The 21303-nt window shown below is 36.9% G+C and overlaps 1 protein-coding gene across 1 annotated transcript; it reads left to right on the plus strand.

The window, feature by feature from the left end:
- Window positions 1-352: 352 nt before the first annotated feature.
- LOC141811643 (E3 ubiquitin-protein ligase AIRP2-like) lies at window positions 353-1995 on the plus strand. The gene is made up of 5 exons (XM_074699664.1): window positions 353-616; window positions 738-900; window positions 1042-1108; window positions 1193-1427; window positions 1509-1995. The coding sequence occupies exons 1-5, from the start codon at window positions 540-542 to the stop codon at window positions 1717-1719; spliced, it is 753 nt and encodes a 250-aa protein (XP_074555765.1). The 5' UTR covers window positions 353-539; the 3' UTR covers window positions 1720-1995.
- The last annotated feature ends 19308 nt before the right edge of the window (window positions 1996-21303 follow it).

Below are 21303 nucleotides of genomic sequence, written 5' to 3' on the forward strand. Positions count from 1 at the left end.
ATGATATTTCATCTTCAAAATTAATAATGATAAAAATTAAATATCCACATTCATCAAGCTCGACACGGCTTAACCTGTAAGCTAGGTCCGGCCCGATGCCATCTCAGATGGGAAACCTAACTGACTGAGTCATAACTAAATTGGGATAAATTCAGAAAAGGAAAAAAAATAGGAAACAAAATTGATTCGGATTTATAGCGAACTTTGTCAGTGATTTAATTTGATCCGTTACGCCAAAAAAGACTGACGCCGTTACGTTACGTCCACCGTCCGATCCCTCTTGGTCTTCGTCTCCATCCGTTAATTCGTCTACGAACTGTTTTCTTCCAAGGCTGTACTGCCTCCTCTGCTGCGCTGCAACCTGCCATTTTTAGCCCCCAATCAATCCTAATCTCTTCACTCCTTCCCAAACTTGCCTTGTAATCATCTCTCTCCGTTTATTTAATCGCGACTTCGGTTGAAAGCCTCGAAAAAATTCCTTCTTTCGTCGAATCTTTCTTCTTCTCCAGTAGAAAAAGATCAAAGAGGGGTTTCCGGCCATGCTCCAGAGCCAGCTCTCCAGCATGAGAGGTCCAATCAAGGCCCTTGAAGCTGACATAAGCCATGCCAATGCCCTGTATGTGATCAAGTTTCGATCTTTATTATCGTAGTTTTTTTTTTTTGCTTTTCCCCCAAATTAGTTTTTTGGTATATTTTGCTCATCCTTTTTTGCAATCGCCTGGTTGTCGATATTACAGGGCAGGTACTATTCAGAGAGCCTATGGTGGTGCTTGCCTCCACATGAGGTTGTCTTGCAGCAATTTGGCACCTTTCTTCATCTTCCTCATGCAGTGCATGGACTGTACCTGTTCTTATGGTCTTCTGAGTTATTTGGGCATTTTCCAGATTATAATTTACAAGGTCATAATCTCTTTGTTTGGAATTTTCCCCCAACTTTTTTTTCCCTAAGATCTTTTACCTAACTCTTATTTCTCTGTTGCATATGTTGAACGATTGACGTCTAATTAATCTGTTTTGAGTTGGTTGGTGTATGTTGTGCAGGTTTATGTGGATGGAGAATCATCAATATCGACTTCTGAAAGGCGTGCCAACCTTAAGGAATTTTATGGTCATCGATCTATAATTGATGTCCTTTTGTATTTCTTTCAATATTTAATTTTGGTTCGTTACTGATATAGATTCCTTTTTGCAGCTGTTATTTATCCTTCTCTTCAACAACTTGAAAGCAGCATGGTCGATGGGGAGGTGTGCAGCGAGAGTGGCCGAAATAAGGAGATTGTTGGGATGAAGAGGATGGAAGACTGGAAAAAGTTTTCTGATGACGATTTGGATAGGGAGGATGAATGCGGGATATGTCTGGAGGTGTGCACCAAGATGGTCTTGCCTAGCTGCAGCCATTCCATGTGCTTAAAATGCTACCGCGATTGGTGAATGCTTAATCAAAGCCTACTTCTTCAGTAAATTGGTTATTGATGTTCACTGATTTTGTCCATCACTTCATTTTACAGGAATGTGAGATCTCAGTCTTGCCCTTTCTGCAGGGGAAGCTTAAAAAGAGTTCGCTCAAGGGACCTCTGGGTGCTTACAAACAATGAAGATATTCTTGATACCATGACACTTGAAAAGGATAATGTGAGGCGCTTCTACCGCTATATAGATAGTTTACCCTTGATGATTCCTGATAGCCTTTTCTTAGTCTATTATGATTACCTAATCTAGTTATTGGATTCAGGAATCATTTTATATGAACAGTGTTAAAAGTCAACCATCCAATGTAGATTGAATTCGGTTTGGAAGAGCTAAGTTTGATCTGAAAAGTCTCTTCCAATTGTATAGTTGAATTGCATTATGATGCATTCAAGTACATTTGTACATAAAAGTTGCATTCTGATCTTTAAGGTTTGTTTGTTTGTTTTTTTCCCTTTTTCACAAAGTGTGGCAAGCTCTTGGTGTAAAAAGTTAAGCTCGTTACATGCTGATTACTTTTATGATCCAGTGCTTTGTTTCTAGTTTTCTACTTTGTGTTGGATTTCAATAACCTTCTTATTTACCATTTGTTCGTAGAAGTGAGAAGACATACCTTTCTAATAGTGTTAGCATGTCTAGTTGCTCTAACTACGTTATAGAGAGTGTTTCATGGGTCGGTAATGAAAGTGGAAAATAATGACGTGGAAGTCAAAATCCCATTCAAGATTAATTTGATTAGCTTGGCCAAATAAAGACTAACAGAAATATAGTAGTTGATGTTCCTTCTTACAAGTTCGATGATTGCATAATCTGATGTACATATAAATTGTGTAAACGAGCTGTTGCATTAACCTGATTTCTCAAATGAGCTAATGTTTTGTCTTCTCATTGAACTATGAGAAGCTTTATGATCTTATTCAGTTTTGATATTTGTCTAGTGATCTTCTGGTCGCATTGTCTAATCAAGGCTTATTCCACCACCATGTTATCAAGTGGAATGGGATGAAAATTTAAGCATGAAATGGGAGAGTGAAGCAAAGAGTATTTATGCTCCCCTTTTGCTTGGCCTGACATAATTGCTTCTTTAACATAGAATTAATATTCAATGATCTTTTTATCTTCAAAATGTTTAATCTTTCCACTCTTTAATCTCACCTGTTCTATCCTGGAGTGATAAGATCTATAATAGCCAATCCATGAGTACTTTGTACCATATGTGTGGCTTGATCAATGCTAGGGAGTGATTCAACAGCCATAGAAGACAGCGTTCTGGTAGCAAAAGATCATTTATGGAGAGTGCAAGTAGTGTACGCATTCAATTTTCCAGCCATGACTAAATCCCACAGAGTATCCAGTAAGTGTGGATGTCCTGTTCCCCCTAAATGCTGAAGGTTCAGATACAGGAATACATGTTCAGTTCCCCATGGATGCAGAAGGTTCAGTTCATGCATCTTCTACCAACCAGGTTATCTGTGATACACAAGAAGTTGATTCACCTAGAGACTCAAGGAGCATTCCAATAGAAGACTCAAGGAGCACCTATTCCTAAGAACAATGAGCTGCAGGAAGAAAGACACAATATTGATGGTTCTTGGGATGATAGAAATTTATGCATTGATAACATTGATTGGCAGAGGCCTCCTGACTCACTGCCATTCAATGGCAGGCAAAATGAGGGTGCTGCTGAAAGCGAGGCGGCTGTTGAGGACATGGAAACATCCCCACAGCAAAATCTTGGGAATTGGATAGGTGATCAATATTCAGATTCATGCAGAGGATGGAGCATAAGAAGAAAACCTCAATGTGATTACTTGTTTGAATACATCTCTGATAATAATGAAATAAAGGATCTTCTTGAGAGGTATACCCTTGTTCCTGTTTACGTTTTTTTAGTAATAGACAGATTCCTCTTACATCTTTAGATAAAGCCTCACTATTCGCTTAATAGGTTTTCTATGCTTGATTATTTAAATTCAATTCCTTTTCTTTCAGTCTACTAATGATTATGTCTGATTGGTATAATAATAGTAATGGAAACCATTATCATATTGCATTCTATGCATAGGTTTCTTCTGAATTCCAACAAAGTAACTAGGTAGAACATACATTACTTTAACACAAGTAATTTAGTCAATATATTCCACCTCAAAAAGTCTCGCATCAATTGGATTAGAAAGCAAAGTTTTTTTTTGGTTTTCTGATCTCCTGATATTTTAAGCACCCAGTTTGAGTTTGGATCTTTAAGCACTTATGTGTCACTTAATTCTCTTTGCAGAAAAAGAGTCTCTACTTCCCTCGCTAGTGACTTTTGCAACAAAATGAACCAGTTGATCCTGTCATTATACAACGAAGAGATCAATATTGCTTCTATGAAAATTTTGCAGAAACTAATATAGATCACCCATTCTGGCAACAAAGTGTTGTCTACCAAAGTGCCAATCCAGTTGAACCAGTCTCATCATCTGCGGTACCTCGACATTATTACCAAGAAAATTGGCAGAATGCTTCATTCACACACCAATCATCTCAAAATGTGGTAAGATGTCTATATATCTTTACGTTCCTATTTCCAGGAGGTTTATATGACATAGTATTTGTCTGCAACATTATAGGACAAGAAAGCCTTTAATGACTTTAGAAGTGAGATAGCTCAAATCCATGAAGAGATCAGTGAACTATTACTACTTAATTGATCATTTCAGCTCAAAATTGATAATTGAAAGCAAAGCATTAATTTTAATGGAGTTCATATGTGATCTTTGAATTTAGCTTTGACAAGCCATGACTATCGAATGAGTACTTTTGATAGTAATGCTGTAAGAGCTCTCCATCAATTGAAATAGTCTGTGACCAGTTTCAGCAGAGTTTGAGCTAGTATATCTGCATGCTGAACTAATTAAGAGAAAGGTGATATCATTGGGCCTCCATAGAACTTGTATTCAAATATGATATTCTACAAACCATTGAAGATAGTAAATTCATAAAACTATACAATCCAAGGCATCATTTAGAAATTATATGACCACACAAACACGTTGATGATCAATAGGTAACATTCGATCACTAGAGAGGTCTTCTTCCATGAAATGAGAAACAGAAAACCTTGGCCAGTAGAGCAATCAGAGATTTTCAACAGATGTGGTTTGCTCGATCAGTCCAATAATCTTGAACTGTGCATTATACATGAGCCAAATAATGCATACAAAATCATATGAATCATTTATATTAGCAAAAAATAAAAGTGAAAGATCATTTTTAGCAGAAAATCATGCATATGAGGTAAGTGCACCAAAAAAGGACTGTATATCCTAACTTGTTCCTCTTCTCCTTTTGTCTACTATGAATTTGAGATGAAGATTTTAAACCTTGGTGAACCCTACCCATTGATATCTTTAAAATTGCATTCAACTCTTCTGTCTCATTGATATTTTCATTTATTATGGTTTTTAGAAGTTTACTAGTCTCAAATATAACTACATTGCATGTGGAACAAGATTGTTTATATTTCTCATATTACAAACTTATGACAGTAAACTTAGAGTTCTATCGTTACGAAAAGAAATTTGCAAACACTGCTTCCAGATTAAGTCAGCATGGTTGTTTTTTATTTTGTCTAATGCCTATCTGATCCAACACCACAAGATTGGGAAACACATGCCTTGTAGTTTTGTTTTCAGGCCAGATTGAGGGTGTAGGATGTCTAGCAGAGTGGAAAAGATTGTATGATCATGATGATTCACATTAGGATTCATTGTATCAAATTGCACTCAAATGATATTCATTGCATGCATAATTAGATAACACAAACTGCTAAATATTCTACTTAACCCTGACTCTTAGCATTAAGTAACACACTAAAGGGTGGTTCATCTTCATTTGCATATTAGTGTGTTGGTTAATTGGATGTTTAAGTTCAATTCTTTTACAGATGAAAATGGAAGAACCTTTGTCTAAAGTCTTTTCATCTTCTTTTCTCCAGCTAAGTGGATGTCGTCTGTCATGAATTCTATGTGCTAAAAGTCATTAAGAATTGAGGACTTTAAATGAACTGTTTTGTTCCTAGATAATTTGCCCATAATTTGCTTTGTTAAAATAATTCCTATACACCATTGCTGCTGCCCTAAATCCATGTACCTGTGAGTTCTCTAACCTTTCTCTACGCAGAGAGCTCCTCTGTGAGGATATTTTTGTCAAGTCAAGTGACTGTTGTAGATCTTCCTTCAGTGCAAATCTAGCAACTTCCTCTTGATCTTCTTTTCTTATTCATCTCATTTGTGTAGCCATTGGAATTCTGCTCAGAATAAGATTTTAAGCTTTGGTTGCTTATACTTTTTCTTATGGCGTTCAAAATTTCTAAGTTTAGTTGGTTCAGTTGTTCTTCAGTTATGGCTATTTGCTGGTATCACAAGATTAAGTCGCTTATTTCTCCTCGTTCTTCAATGCTCGTAGAATCTTAGAAAGAGCATTTAGTTAACTCATCCTTTAGGGGTTATCTATCCTACCGAACCATTAATTTAGAAGTTTTCTCAAATTAGATTACGTCTTCGTTGCATTTAATTGAAGTATTTCATTTTCACTTAAGTTGATAACTCATGTGTTATCATATAAGGAATAAGATTAGCTATGATGGCATCGAAAATCATCAAGAACGACTAGCATAACATCCCAAATACAAACCATTAACTTGATATCGCAAAAAAGAATATAGTATCTCAAAACAAGATTAACTAATATGATATGATAAGCATGAATAAGCTAACATGATATCTCAAACAAGAATATCTAATATGGTATCTCAAACATATTTGATTAACTAACAAGGTATCTCAAGCATGAATAACTAACATGATATCTCAAACAAGAATATCTAAAATGATATCTCAACATGGAATCTCAAAGAAGAAAAACTAACAATAACTCGTATATATATATTACTCTATATATTGCATGATGTTGTCATGGTATCTCATTGTGTAATATAAAAGGCTCCCTCATTAAGTATTATGTGAAATATTAGGGATTTGAAAGGAAATAAATTTCAAAAATGATATTTTTTCAATAATTGTCATTTGGTTCTTATCTAAATTCTTATTTCAACTTAAATATACATAAAAACCCCATAGAGGCATGAAAAAGGCTACCCATTGTTGTTAAAGGAAAATTTTTGTTGTAATAATTTATCATTATTTTCTTGACAATGAAAGATGACTAGACAATGAAAGGGGAGGATTCCCCTACCTTATATGGAGATAACCCTAGGTTTTACAATTCAATTGAATCTAAAATGAACTGAATTCATTTTTGGTTTAACTCAAAATGTCCAATTTAAATTTGTTTTAAACTATCAAATTTCTTCTATGATCTATTGTATCTTATGACTCAAATGAGGGGGAATTTATAGTCATTGTATGATATTATGGTGTTTTCTCATCTTGCAACAATTTTGTAGCATCTACTATGGCTTGCTAAAGGGGTGAATAGATTTTGCATCCAAACCATTGACCCCTCGCAAAAATACAAAAACAAATTAAGGTGGTTCAGAGATCGACGGCTACTCCATGACTTATGATGCGTCCAATAAATCACTCTTGCGTATTTCACTAAACCACCCCATGAAATGAGACAATTTGGTCAGCTTCTATAATACAAGGTTCCCTCCAAGGATAACACCTTGATTCAATTACAAAGTTGTCCATGAGCTTAATCCTAAACAATAATTCTCTTAACAATAAAACCTCACCTCTCATCTCAGAGACAAAATGAAATTCAAGTAAATGAGAGATTACCAAGACTTTAATGAAGATGAAGCCTTCAACCTTCTGAGAACTTGTTTCCTTTCGGACTTTTATTCTACTTGAGAAAAGTAGATTAGGGAATGGTTTTGTAAGACCTTAATACCCAAAATCTTTTCTAAGGTCTTATAAACAAAGATCCTAACTATTACCTTTTGGTTGCCTCTAATTGATGGGAAGAGTCTCCAATCAATTAGAGTACCAAAAATAACCATTGAACTCTAACTTTAAGTTAGTCAATTGCAACTAGAATCTCATTCTAGTCATCTAGCAACTAGGTTATCCCCTTGTCTTACAAAACTAATCATAAGTCTACACAATGATCTAAGACTTAGTCCACTACCAAAACATAACTTGGGACGTCGATCCCACAGTTGAAGGCTTCCTAACCATTAAATCGTAAGACTTCATATAACCCCCGAGACATAGTTGAGTTGGTTACGACGGAGCAGAGTTGTTGAAGTGGGCAATGGTCGAATCTCGGTGAAGTCGAAGCAATGCTCTCTTCCGTCGTGGCCAACTATAGCTTCTTGATTTACCTCCTCACAGATGGTTGTAAGGCTGACCGTGTGGGGCTGCTAGGGTGACGGATTCCACCTTTTACTGAAGAAGAAGTAAGGCTTCACATACTCCAAAAAGACACACTTATGGATCTCATGCCTTGAAGTCTTTAGCTCCTCAGGTCCGCTATGCTCCTCTAGAGCTTGTTGTAACAACTCAATCTAGCCATCTAACTCTTGAGTCTATCGAACTCCTCTTTGGGTTTTATTGCAACGATCCTACCAAAGCCAATCTCTTAAAATAGGATCTTCACAATCGCGATATCCACTGGATCTAAACCTCCAACCTTTGAGTAAATGATTTCCATAACCACCATGGCCATACACAATCCCACTGAGTCCACAAGTTCCATGAACTCTTCAGATATGTGATCCTAAAACATATCTGAAGGAGTATAATCTATTGGTCGAGTGGTTGTACATGTGCCATTGAAGGAGTCCTTAATGGCATAGAACATAGGGGAGATGGGGTGGTTGCTCCATCAAAATATTGATTCAATTTCCAATCCATTTTCATATTTTATAACTATTGTTGGGAAAATAGTGCCTCTTTCATGGTTAAGTCTTTTTGATGGTTTGTCAATTCAAAATAGAGATCATATTCATCAAACTTGGATGATGGATCTCATGAACCAATCTGGAGCCATGAAGAGTATTGAACTCATGGATGATTATCAAACTTGAAGATGGACTCTTAGACCAATGTATTGTATTGATCAGTGTTGTATTTGATTGTTTGGGTGAGATTTAGCTTTTAGGTAAAGTTTGTTGTCTAGGGAGATTCATTTTAGGTCCAAAATGGCGTTTGATTGGTTGTCTTGAAGTTTGGGGTTGATCCTCAGTGGTTGAATAGGCATATAAACTAAGATAAACCTTGTTTACCCATGAACCTCTTTGGTTCTATGCTTAGATTGATTGAACTTATTTTTTAAGGATCCATGAGAGCGATAAAGAGAGAGAAGGGGGGGGGGGGGGGGGGGGGGGGGGGGGGGGGGGGGGGGGGGGGGGGGGGGGGGGGGGGGGAGGAGGGATGAATAACACTTTTCATTTTTTCACATTTTTTGAAAAGATCGTTACAAAGTATACAACGGGATATATCGTAAAACTCAAGTATGGATTCGTTTATTTTTATTTGATTCACAACTACTGACTGCTACTCCAAAGTCCACAGTTCTTGACCGCTTACGTTAGACAATCAACTAATAAACTCTTTCTCTTACAAGAAAGAGTCTCGGCTTTACAAAAGATGTAGGATTGGTAACACATTTACCGTCTTAGTAATTAAAAATAAATAGACGAAGTACAATAAAATTAAAGTTACTGACAAAATGATTAGGAAGTATGTGTGATTTTTAATGCAACATTTTGGTGTTGCGGCAGCTTCTTGGGAGCTTTGGTCACGTTCAAAGTTGCCGTGAAATGATCGTGAATGTATTGTTCTAGGGTTTCCCCTCGTAGTTGCTTTTATTGATAGATCTGGATGCCTGAATCTCCTTCCGAGCACCACCATGTCGACTCGTCGATCCGCTATCGACGCTGACTTAGCATCTCCGAGCGCCTGGAATGCTAACGTGGAGGTTGTCGGATCATCTTTGACTCCGTCGCGCCTTATCCTTCTCCAGGTGCCTGGAGCCTTCTGGGTGCTTGGAAATTGAGGTGTCTCTTGCCAATTTTGACTTGCCACCTCATCTGCTTTGCTGGCCTGAAGAGCTGACATTTGGGCGCTTGGATCCATTCTGGACCCTTGGATCATTCGGTCGCCCAAATCTAATAGGGGCGTCCGAAACTAGAAATTTCGGTCCTTTAATTTTCTACATCATAGAGTTAGCACAATATATTTTATAAGAAATATGATAGTTTTACAACTGTCTAGTCTTGACTTTTAAGTTTTTAGTGAAATTTTAGGTCGGACCGATGCCTACTATTTCCTTCAAGGGAACGTACCCTTACATACTCTTCTTAAGAGAATTTACCTTTGTTAACCATTCGGTCCTCCAGACTTGGTTGGAATTTTACTTAACATTTGATCCTTAGCCCCAGGACTTTCCTTCGATGTCTGGTCCTCGCTGATTCATCGATCCGCTAGACGTCTGGTCCACTGACTCGCCTAGACTTCTTGCCTGGTGCTTTGATCTGCCAAGTCTTCTTGTCTAGTCTACCAGACTAGGACTTCCTTGTCCGATCCTACAGACTAGGACTTCTTTGCTCAGCCTCAACTAGGGCTTCTTTACCCAGCCTTAACTAGGACTTCTTTGCCCAACCTCAACTAGGACTTCTTTGCCCAGCCTCAACTAGGACTTTCCTGTGCTCCCTACACACTCAACTCAACTTGTTAGCACATAACATAACCTTAACTTGAACCCTTTGCTATGATGAAAATATCAGTTCGATTATCTAATGCTCCCTACACCAGCAATCTCCCCCTTTTTGATTATGATAACCTAATTCAAAGTTAAGTTAAAATCTTATTTGAAAGGTAAAACCATTTTAAAATATTCCATAGTAAAGAAACATAAAACTCTCCCTTAACTTAGTCTCTTCCCCTGAAATTAAGATTAACTTAGAAAACTTTTATAAATATTTTATGAAAACTTTCATAATTTTTTTCCCTGTACTTGACATAGCCCTTTTCTTTATCATTTGAGTTTTGAGGATCACTCAAGTAAAACATAGTTTTAAAACAAGTTAATTTTTAAAAAAATACTTTATGAAAAAATATTTTATAAAATATTTTCTTTTTAAAAATACTTTAAAAAGATTTTCTTGAAAAACTTTAGAAAAAAGTGTTTGTTTTACTTTTTTCAGACATGAAAAACTTTTTAGCAAATTTTTTTATTTAACTTTGAAAAGTTCCTTTCTATCCCTTTTGACATAATCAAAAATATATTTTAAAAGGATTTTAGGGGGAAACTATTTATAAAATGTTTAAAAATTGTAAAAAACTGTTGAAACAAACTATGAATAATAGAGTATGCAATTATAAGAGTAATTATAATAAATAATTGAATGATGAAGAATTTAAAGACTCTTGAGTCCAAGCATGATGCCTAACTTTATATAACTAAAAATTAGAGCATCTATGAATTTGTCCTTATTCACATGTTTAATTTATTGTTACTATTTAACTATCAGAAGATAGCAGTTTTCACTAAGTTAAGTTAAGTGTATGTTTCCAGCTAGTCTTTTATTATGAAGGAAAACTTAACTTGATTAATGTACATATGAATTTTTAGCCCAGATTCAATATACTGATATAAGCATCTGAAACTTAGACTTCTGATAAATTATCCTATGCATTTCACACCATTCTAAGTGTCTCAGTATACAAGCAAGTTAGTCTTAAGGTGCTTTGTGAGATGCGGGTAGTCTAAATCTATAGGTGCATGCTTTCTATTGGGAAGGCCTAGGCTAAGTTTAGAATTCAATTAATTTTGAAAAACCATTAATCTTAGAAACATAAGTTTCTATAAAAATAGGTTTTGAAAAAATCATGTTTGAAAAATCATAAGCAAAAATTAGATTTTAAAAGCTTAGTTTGAAAACTCATAACTTTTGAAAAATATTGTAGTAGAAGTAAATGTTTGGATATGAGTTCTATTCTACTAAGCACATTCCTAGTTGTCATATTAGTGTGCTAAACTCAGATTTAGGGAGGGGTATAGTGAATATGTCTATTAGGTTTGATTTAGATTCAATATAATCAAGTATAATTTCTCCATTAGCAACATGGTTCTGACAAAGTGGTATTTAATTCTATGTGTTTGGTTCTAGAGTGGTGTATTGTATTTTTTGTTAAGTTAATTTAGCTTATGTTGTCAATTAATACTCTAGTGTTATGGTAATTTAGGTTAAAATTTTTTATTGTGTGCACGATCTAAAGTAATTGAGCTACATATTCTCCCATTACTATGTATTCTGCTTCAGTAGTAGATAAGGTAACATATTGTTACTTTCTGTCACACCAGCTGACTAGACATAAACCTAAGAATTGGTATCCTCCACTTGTATTTTTTCTGTTTAGTTTACAACTAGCGTAGTTTGAGTCAGAGTACCTTACTAATTCAAAATTATTATTCCTAAGGTACCACATTCCTACATTTAATTGATATACCTAAATATTCTTTGTACAAGGGTTAGATGTGATTCTTTTATATTTGATTGATATCCAGCACACATACCAACTATAAGTAACATATCAGGTCGACTTGCAGTTAAGTATAACAAGTTACCTATTATACTTCTATAATATTTTAAATCAACTTGTTTTCCTTCTGGGGTCACTATCAATATTTACATTAGTTGTTATTGGTATTTTAATTTCTTTTGTATTTTTCATGCCGAATTTTTTAATTAAGTCTTTAGCATATTTGTTTTGATAAATATAATTGCCATCTTTTTTTATTTAATTTGTAATCCTAAAAAGGAATATAATTCTCCTACCCAACTTATTTCAAATTCATTCTTCATAAGTTCAACAAATTTATTTAAGAATTTTATATTGGTTGAATCAAAACTTATGTCATCTATGTAGAATTGGGCTACGAAAAAGTCTTTTTCTATGATTTTAACAAACAGGGATGGATTAATTTGTCCTTGGTTAAAATCTTTAGATACTAGGTAAGTTAATAGTCTTTCATATCATGCCCTAGATGCTTATTTTAATCTATATAATGCTTTCTTTAGTTTGTAAACATAATTTGGATTGTCTCTATCTTCAAATCTAGGTGGTTGTTTTATATAGATTTCTTCCTTAATGAAACCGTTAAGGAATACATACTTTACATCCATTTGATATAGCTTGAATCCTTATGAGCTTCATAGGCTAGCAACATTCTGATGAATTCAAGTCTAGCTATAGCTGCATAAGTTTCATCATAGTTGAGTCCTTCTACTTGGCTACTAGTCTGACTTTATTTCTTACAATTCATCTTTGTCATCTGTTTTATTCCTAAAGACCTATGTGGTTTCTATGATTGATTTATTTTTTGGCATAGGAACTAAGTTTCAAACTTAGTTTCGTTCAAATTGGACTAATTTTTCTTGCATAGCAATGATCCAATCAGGGTCAGGTAAGACTTCTTCTATTGTTTTGGGTTCAATTTAGAATATTAGGACTATTTGACTCAAGTTTCTGTAGGATGATCGGATTCAAATTCTCAGGTTTGGATCACCTAATATTTGGTCAGTTGGGTGATTGACTCTTAATCTGAGTGCTCGTGTGGTATTAGTAATATTATCTGGTTCGATCGTGTTTGAGTCAAGTCTATCTTCTGGTTCAACTGTGTTTGAATCCAGTCTGGTTTCATTATCTTCTTGATTTATGATATTTTGATGATTATTAGATTGTTGATTGGGTTGGTCAAAATTATTTTCTTTATCAAATATAATATTGGTTGTTTCTTCAACTTTTAGGGTATTTTTGTTATAGACTCTATATGCCCTAGTAGTTGTAGAATATCCTAAAAAGATTCCATTTATTGTTTTAGATATAAAATTACCTAAATAATCTTTTGTGTTTAGTATATATACTTTATATCGAAAAACTTTTAGGTAATTTGGATTGGGTATTTTATTATAATAAGTTTCATAGGAGATTTTATTATGATGTATATTAATTAAGATCCTATTTTGGATGTAGCATGTCGTGCTTATTATCTCAACCCAAAATTAATTTGATAGTTTGTATTTATTTATCATTGTCCTAGTTGCTTCTTGTAAAGTTCTATTTTTTTCTTTCAACTATTCTATTTTGTTGAGCGGTTCTAGGACATGAGAATTCTTAGTGGTATCCATTAATTCGATAAAATTCGATAAACTTAGTGTTTTTAAATTCTCCACCATGATCACTTTTTATTCTTTTAATTTTTATATCTTTTTTATTTTCTATTAATTTGCACAAGTTGATGAATTTTTTAAATGTTTCATCTTTAATTTTTAAAAATTTCACCGAGTTAAACCTAGAATAGTCATCTATTATTACTAAGCAATATTGGTTTCCACTTAGTGACTTAGCCCTATATGAATCAAACAGGTCTAAGTGAAGGAGTTCAAGGATTGAGTTCGTTTGATTCACGTTGGTTAATTTGTGAGTTGATTTGGTTTGTTTTCCTTATTGACAAGTATTATAATTTTTTTTTTCTAATTTGATTAACTTTGGTAGACCTTTAATTAAGTCATTTTGACTCATTTTTTAGATGTGTCTTACAAGAGTGTGACACAGTTTCCTATGCCACAACTTAGTTTTCTCTTGCTGTGTCAGTAGACACTTAGTTGAGAAATTTAGTATGTCAATTTTATAAAATTATTTTTTCTAATTCTTTTAAATGTTATATTAGGGGTTTCAATATTTTCAATTAGATATTTAGATTTTGAAAATCTAAGTAACCAGCATCACACAATTAACTAATACTTAGATGATTAAATTTAAATTTATCTATTGGTGCAGGGAGCACCAAATAACTGAACCATAATTTTAATAATGACAAAGGATTCAAGTTAAACTTCTGAAGTTTACTAATGAACTGAACTGAGTGTGCAGGTAGCATAAGGAAGTCCTAGTTGTGGCCGAGCAAAGGAAGTTCTAGTCTGGAGGATTGGATAAGGAAGTCCTGGTCAGGAGGACTAGGCAGGAAGATTTGACAGATCAAAGCACCAGGCAGGAAAGTCTAGGCGGGATCTAGAGGACTGGACATCTAGTGGTGGAAGTCCTGGGGATGAGGGTTAGTTGTTGAGTAAAAGTCGAACCAAGTTTGGAGGATTGGGTTGACAAAGGTAAAATCTCCTAAGAGGAGTGAGTGAGAGCACGTTCCCTGGAAGGGAACAGTAGGCGTCAGTTTGACCTAGGATTTTACTGAAAATCTAAAAATTAAGACCAAACAGTTGATAAAACTATCATTTTTCTTTTTTATATGTTCTGGACTAACTCTGTGATGTAGGAAATGAAGGACCAGAACTTTGGATTTCCGATGCCCCTATCTGGATTTGGGCAACTGGGCAATCTAGGCACCTGTAAGGGATCTAGACGCTCAAACGTTAGTCAATCGAGCCAGTGAGGCGGATGAGATGGCAAGTTCCTAATGGGTGGAACACCTTAGCCTCCAAGCACTCGAAAAGGCTCCAAGCACCCGGATATGAATAAAGTGCGTGGAGTCAAAGTTGATCTGACAACCTCTACGTTAGCATCTAGGCGTCCGGAAGGGATATAGGCCCTTGAAAGATGTCGAGTCAACATCAGAAGTGGATCGACCGGATGACATGGAAGCGCTCGAATCAACCTATATAAGCAGATGCAAGAGAAAGTACTGTCATTTTTCTTTTTTATGTGTTCTGGACTAACTCTATGTTGCAGGAAATGAAGAACCGAAACTTTGGGTTTTGGATGCCCCTATCTGGATCTGGGCAATTGGGCGATCTAGGCACCTGTAAGGGATCTAGACGCTCAGACGTTAGCCGATCGAGCCAGTGAGGCGGATGAGGTGGTAAGTTCCTAATGGTTGGGACACCTTAGCTTCCAAGCACTCGAAAAGGCTCCAAGCGCTCGGATATGGATAAAGTGATCGGAGTCAAAGTTGATCTGCCAACCTCCACGTTAGCATCCAGGCATCCGGAAGGGATATAGGCCCTCGGAAGATGCCGAGTCAGCAATAGAAGTGGATTGACGGGATGACATGGAAGCGCTCGAATCAACCTATATAAGCAATTGCGAGAGAAAATTCTAGAATACACATTAACGTTATAACGATGACCGTTCTACACACGATCGAAGCTCTTGAGTCATAATTGTAACGTCGAGAAGATGCACCAACACCTACGCTCATCTGATCCCTGGAGATCCAAGATTGATTCAGTCTAATTTGATTAATTAAGCTAGACTTGGGAACCCATGCTTGAACTCGTGGTTTGTAGGTTCGATTGACTAATGAAAGATAAAATCTATGTTGCGATTTTGCTTTGTGTCTAAGTCTAGATCGATTGTACACGACTCTTTGAGTTCCAAGTATCATGTCAAGATACTTGGAGCTCGTGAATCATTCCAATACTTGAGTTTTCAAGGTGGAATTTTCTTTCTCAAGTTGTTGGACTTGAGTCAAAGTGTAGGGTCCAAAAGGATGTTCGTATCTCCACAATGACATGATATTGTCCACTTTGGGCCTAAGCCCTCATGGTTTTGTTCTTGGGCTCTCCCCAAAAGGCCTCATTCCAATGGAGATACTTTTCATCCCTTTAAACCCATGATCTTTCCCATGTGTTTTAGATGTGGGACTATGTTTGCACCCTTGCAACCCAATACAAAGTTCCACTCTGAACATCTTCCATTGAGGAACTAGGATTAGTCTTCTCCTTAAGTATTGTAACCTCCTTTTGGAGTGACTTCACCTGGACTGTGGAATTAGTTAGTTTGTGAGATAAACAATAAATTATCGAATACAATCATTCAACTAACTTAGTACTTACTTCAGAGTTTGATCATTATGAATCGGATACAGATCCGTGGCTTGACTCAAGCTCAGCTTCGAACTCGGTATCAGGTTCGGATTCAATTTCGATCACTTGCTTTTGTGCCGGCAGAGCTAGGAAACTCACTTTTCTTCCTCGTCTGACTCTTTTAAGGAGGATTCATTGCACATAGCTTTGAGCGCTTTTCTTCTAGGCTTCTTCTCCTTCTTTTGTTTTGGATAGTTCATCTTGAAATGTCCTTTCTCGTTACAATTATAGCATGTTACTTCGGCTTTGTTGATTGTGGTTTGATTTGATCTAGCTTGCTTGTTCTTGAACTAGATCACTTTGTTGATGTCTGATTTTTTGAAGCCCTTCTTCCTATTGAATATTTTCCGAACTAGGTTAACTAATTCAGTCGTGATTTCATCATTGTTATCTGAATTTGACTCATCTTCGGATTCGGACTCAAGTCAGTGCTTTGCCTTCATTTTCTTCTTCTTCGTTTGTCTTGCAAAGAGAGCAATACCTTTCTCGGTCAGATTGACATTAATTTATTCATGCAGTTTAAATTCAGAAAATAATTCATCAAGTTTAATCTTTGAAAGGTCCCTAGAAACCATGTAAGCATCAATCATTGATACCCATAAGGTGTTCCTTGGGATTATTTTCAAAACGTACCTTATAATGTCGCGATTCTTTATGGGTTGCCCTTTGCGTGTAGACCGTTGACTAGGTCTTGAATTCTTGCATGCAATCTGTTGGTAGATTCTCCTTCCTACATTTTTATATTATACAATTTACTTAGAAGTAAGTTACGCTTACTTACCTCGGTGTCCGAGGTCCCTTCATGTAGCTCAATTAGCTTATCCCATAGATCCTTTGCACTTATAAAGGGGCCAACTTTGTTATGTTCCTCCTTTGTGAGGCCGCATTGCAAGGTCTAGGTGGCTTTCGCATTTGCCTTGATTTTGCACTTAGTAACATTATCCCACTTCTCACAGGGTTGTGAGATTTTGTCTGCGTTGATTAGAAGAGTGAAGCAAGTTTGTATGACTATCTACATTTGCACTTGAGTCTTCAAGTGGTACTCTATTCTGTCCTTCCAGTACATAAAGTCCTCTCCAGAGAAGAGGGGAGGTCTAGCGCTATTGTAGCCTTCCTGATGGGCCATTGGAATCTTGCAAAAAAAATGAACAATAAGAATGTTCCAAGACTTAGTCTTGGATTAGTAGTGCAGGAAAAAATTTAAAATTTTTTAAAAAATGTAAAGCAATGGAAAAATAGCTCGATTAGTGGCTGCACTAACTTCGAGCGCCCCCGCTCTGATACCAATTGTAGGATCGAAGTGAGCTCTAAAGGGGGTAGGTGAATAACATTTGTTGCTTTTTCATGCCTTTTAGAAAACTTGTAACTAAATCAAAGATGCACAGCGGAATGTATCATAAAGCACAAGTAAGTACTCGTTTTTTTTTAATTTGGTTCACAGTCACTGGCTGTTACTCTAAGACTTGCAATTTTTGATCGCTTTCGATGGGCAATTTACTAAAAAACTCTTTCTCTTACGAGAAAGAGTTTCATTTTTATAAAGAAGATAGCATCGATAACACTTTTATTGTCCTAATAATTAAGTATAAAAGACGAATATAAAACTAATTTTACCTACAAGATGAGTAGGATGTGTGTGTGGTTGTTGGTGCAATATTTTGGCGTCCTGACAACGTCTTGAGTGATTCGTTCGCATTCAGAGTTACCGTGAGAAGAGTGGGAATTGATGCCTTAGAGTTTCCCCTTGTAATTGCTTTTATTGACTGATCCAGTTGCCTAGAACTCCTTCCAGGTGCCTCTACGTCAACTCGTTAATTAGCTCTCGAGGCTGACTTAACATCTCCAAGCGCTTGTATCCCTTCCAAGTGCTTGGAATGCTGACATGGAGGACGTCGGGCAAGCTTTGACTCCGTTATGCTTTTGTTAGATACGAGAAATTTTGCTAGTAGGGGAGAATGTAACTCGTTCTTGCAAAGACGAAATGAACAAAACCGATTAGGGTCAAATCAGAGATTGTTTGGTTAGTGAACCAAACGAGTCGATTTTGAACCAAATAGAACCAACTTGGTTTGGTTCGTAATGGAAGAGGTTTTGAAAAGATGAAAGGGATGAGAAGATTCGTCTTGCGAAGACGAATTTAACAAAACTGGTTTGAATTAAATCTAAGGTCGTTTGGTTAGTGAACCAAGCGAACTATTGAATCTGGTTCGCTACAGTAATCGGTTCAATGGTTACAGTAAACCCTAGGTTTTAAGCCGATTTAGCCCAAACCTGAATCTTGATTTGAAAGTTACTGTGATTCCTCATTATAACGAGGAATCCTTGTTCGGCCCGCCCGCCTCTTCTCCGTGCGACCCACGACTGCACACGCGACCTGCGACCGCCTGTGCGATGGCCTGCGTGACCCGCGACATCGATGAATTGCACCCCAATGGTCGAGTATGCCAGAACCGACGCGAACGCCGGTGCACGCCCGCGTCCAACGTCGAAAACCTCGCGGATGTCAGACTTTAAAGGTCGAGCATCGACGGAGCAAACCCAAAATAGGAAATCACAATTTCTTTCCTTCCCCTGTTCGACCCTGCTTGCGCCGCGCCCGACATGATCCGACACCACCGTCTACCGCAACCTTCCGCCGCACGCTGCATGCCGCTGTCATCTGCCACGATCGACCTTCACCGCTCGCCACACAGAGAAGACCACCATCACCACCGCTGATCGTGAGTTTGCTGCCTCCACCATCAGGGAACTTTGACTGCGAGATCGTCGCCGCCGACCATGTCAGCCTTTCGAGTCGTGATTGCTGAACCACAATTCAAGCTCCGGGTGGCCTCCTTCGGTGGTGATCCGAAACCCTAGATGGTTGTTCCTCTTCTTTACCTCGTGCTTATCAATTTGGAGCAACGATTGCACAGGTCTCGACCGTGAGCTTGGAACCTGAGCTAGCTTGATTAGGGCAACAAGGTAAGTTGGTTCCTGAATTTAGTATAGTCTTGTTTACTGTTGGGTTTCCATTAGATGCTGAGATTGATCTGTTAAGGTCTTTCTCTTCGATTTGATCTTAACACCGAGTGGATTAGATTAAGTTAATTGATGATTATGGTTTTTCCAAAATAGTAAGTTAGTTAGACTCACATTAAGAGTTAACGAAGAAAGGAATAATGTAGGAAAAGAATTAAAACTCAGCTTAAGATATAGGAGTCTTGAAAAGATTAAAAGATAAGATTTAATTAGATTATGGAGTTAATGGGACTTGGTCAGGTTATTCCGGTCAAGTTGTGTCAAGTGGATTAGACTAGGTTAATTTAATGATTATGATTAATTATGGATTGAACTTAATCGAGTGTGTGATGAGTGGTGTTAACTGGACTTGGTTGGGTTAATCCGGCCAAGTTGAGTTAATTGGATCTGGGTTAAGTTAGTGTTTGATCTGGTTAAGGTTAACTAGAGTTTAGTTGGACTTAGTTGAGTTAGTCTAAGATTCAGTTGGGGTTTACCTTGTTGTAAAAATTTAATATAATATTATATTTAGAGGGTGTTACATTTTTATAATTTACAGGACCTTGACTTGTGGATCCTATTGTATTTTGGGGTTCTTATTGCGACGTTCATCATATCAGGTGGGTACTCCTGTGCTTGGTCAATACAGGTCTTATTTGTAGTGCATGATTTATTATCCATTGTTTATTATCCTGTTGCTACTCTTATTGCCTTCGTTGCTTGATTCGTTGTTTGATACTTATTGTTGACCTTAATATGATCTTGTTGCTATCAATACAGTCTCCTTATTTATTGTTGATCTGTGCTGACTTATTATGATTGATGTTGTGTATATCTTGGTAGATGTAGTAGTTATCGGTTGAACTGTGCATCATAGCATCATAACATGTTGGCTCTCACTGCCTGTGTGGGTGAGAACATTATCGCACTGCCTGTGTGTGTGCGACACACTGCCTGTGTGGGTGCGACCAGGACTAGCTAGATAGCTCTCTTAGAATACTGCCCCTCCCCCTCGCGTGTAGTGATCTGTTGTTGGAGCGGGTGATTCCTGTCGTGCACCCCAGTTCACTACACAGTATGGGTGTCTGGGGATGTTGAGTGCAGACAATGATATTTTCTCCGCTCCCCACTCACGTGTAGTGGTCTGTGGTTGGAGTGTGTGCAGTTTTGTTGTCGTGCGCCCGAGTTCATTGCACTAGGTGGGTGTCTGGGGGTGGCGAGCCGACAGTGACCATGCATATTGCCGTTAATATGTGTTGCATGTGGTTTGCTGCATTTATGATTGTTGCACTTGGTTGTGATATGATTGTTGCATTTGTGTGACATTACATGCATGGATTGCATTTGCATGATTCTTATTACCTGTTATGTAGTATTGACCTTTTTCATTATATATATATAAATGTATATATGTTGATTATATATATATATGTTGTGCACTTCCATTCTAGTATCCATTGAGTATTTTATACTCACTACCCAAACCCTAAGGTTTTTATGTCTTCTCAGATAGCAGATAAGGATATTATCTTGAAGCTTGGAGTTCTACCGGACTGCCCCCATCTCACAGCCGGAGAAGTGATGTTATTGGTTTCGTTGTGTGGTTTTCAGTTTGTATTTTTGATATGTGGTTTGTGGAGTTTTGTGCGTATTTGCGCAATTTTGTGATTTTAGTATTGTGATGTTATGTTTTGGTTTCGTGGTGGAGTTGTTGTTTGGTGTCATTGTGAACACTATCAATGTACTTTGAGATTTTCGTTGTTACGTAGTTGAAGCATGTGTTGTATATGTGGTTGTGGCCGTGTGGGCCCTTATGTATGTAGTGTAGCTTTGTTGGATATATATGTTATATTGTAGAGCGGCCGTGTGAGATTGTATGTTAATATGTATTCAGGAAAAGTTGAATTATTACCGGGGAGATGCTGTCAAAATTTTTTGGACGGTTGTCTCTCGGGATGTGACACCATTATCCTTCTCCAAGCACCTGGAGCCTTCCAGGC

This window comes from Curcuma longa, chromosome 17 (assembly GCF_044706935.1).
Source record: "Curcuma longa cultivar G26 ecotype Majalengka, Jawa Barat chromosome 17, ITB_CL_G26_1.1, whole genome shotgun sequence".
NCBI lineage: Eukaryota > Viridiplantae > Streptophyta > Magnoliopsida > Zingiberales > Zingiberaceae > Curcuma > Curcuma longa.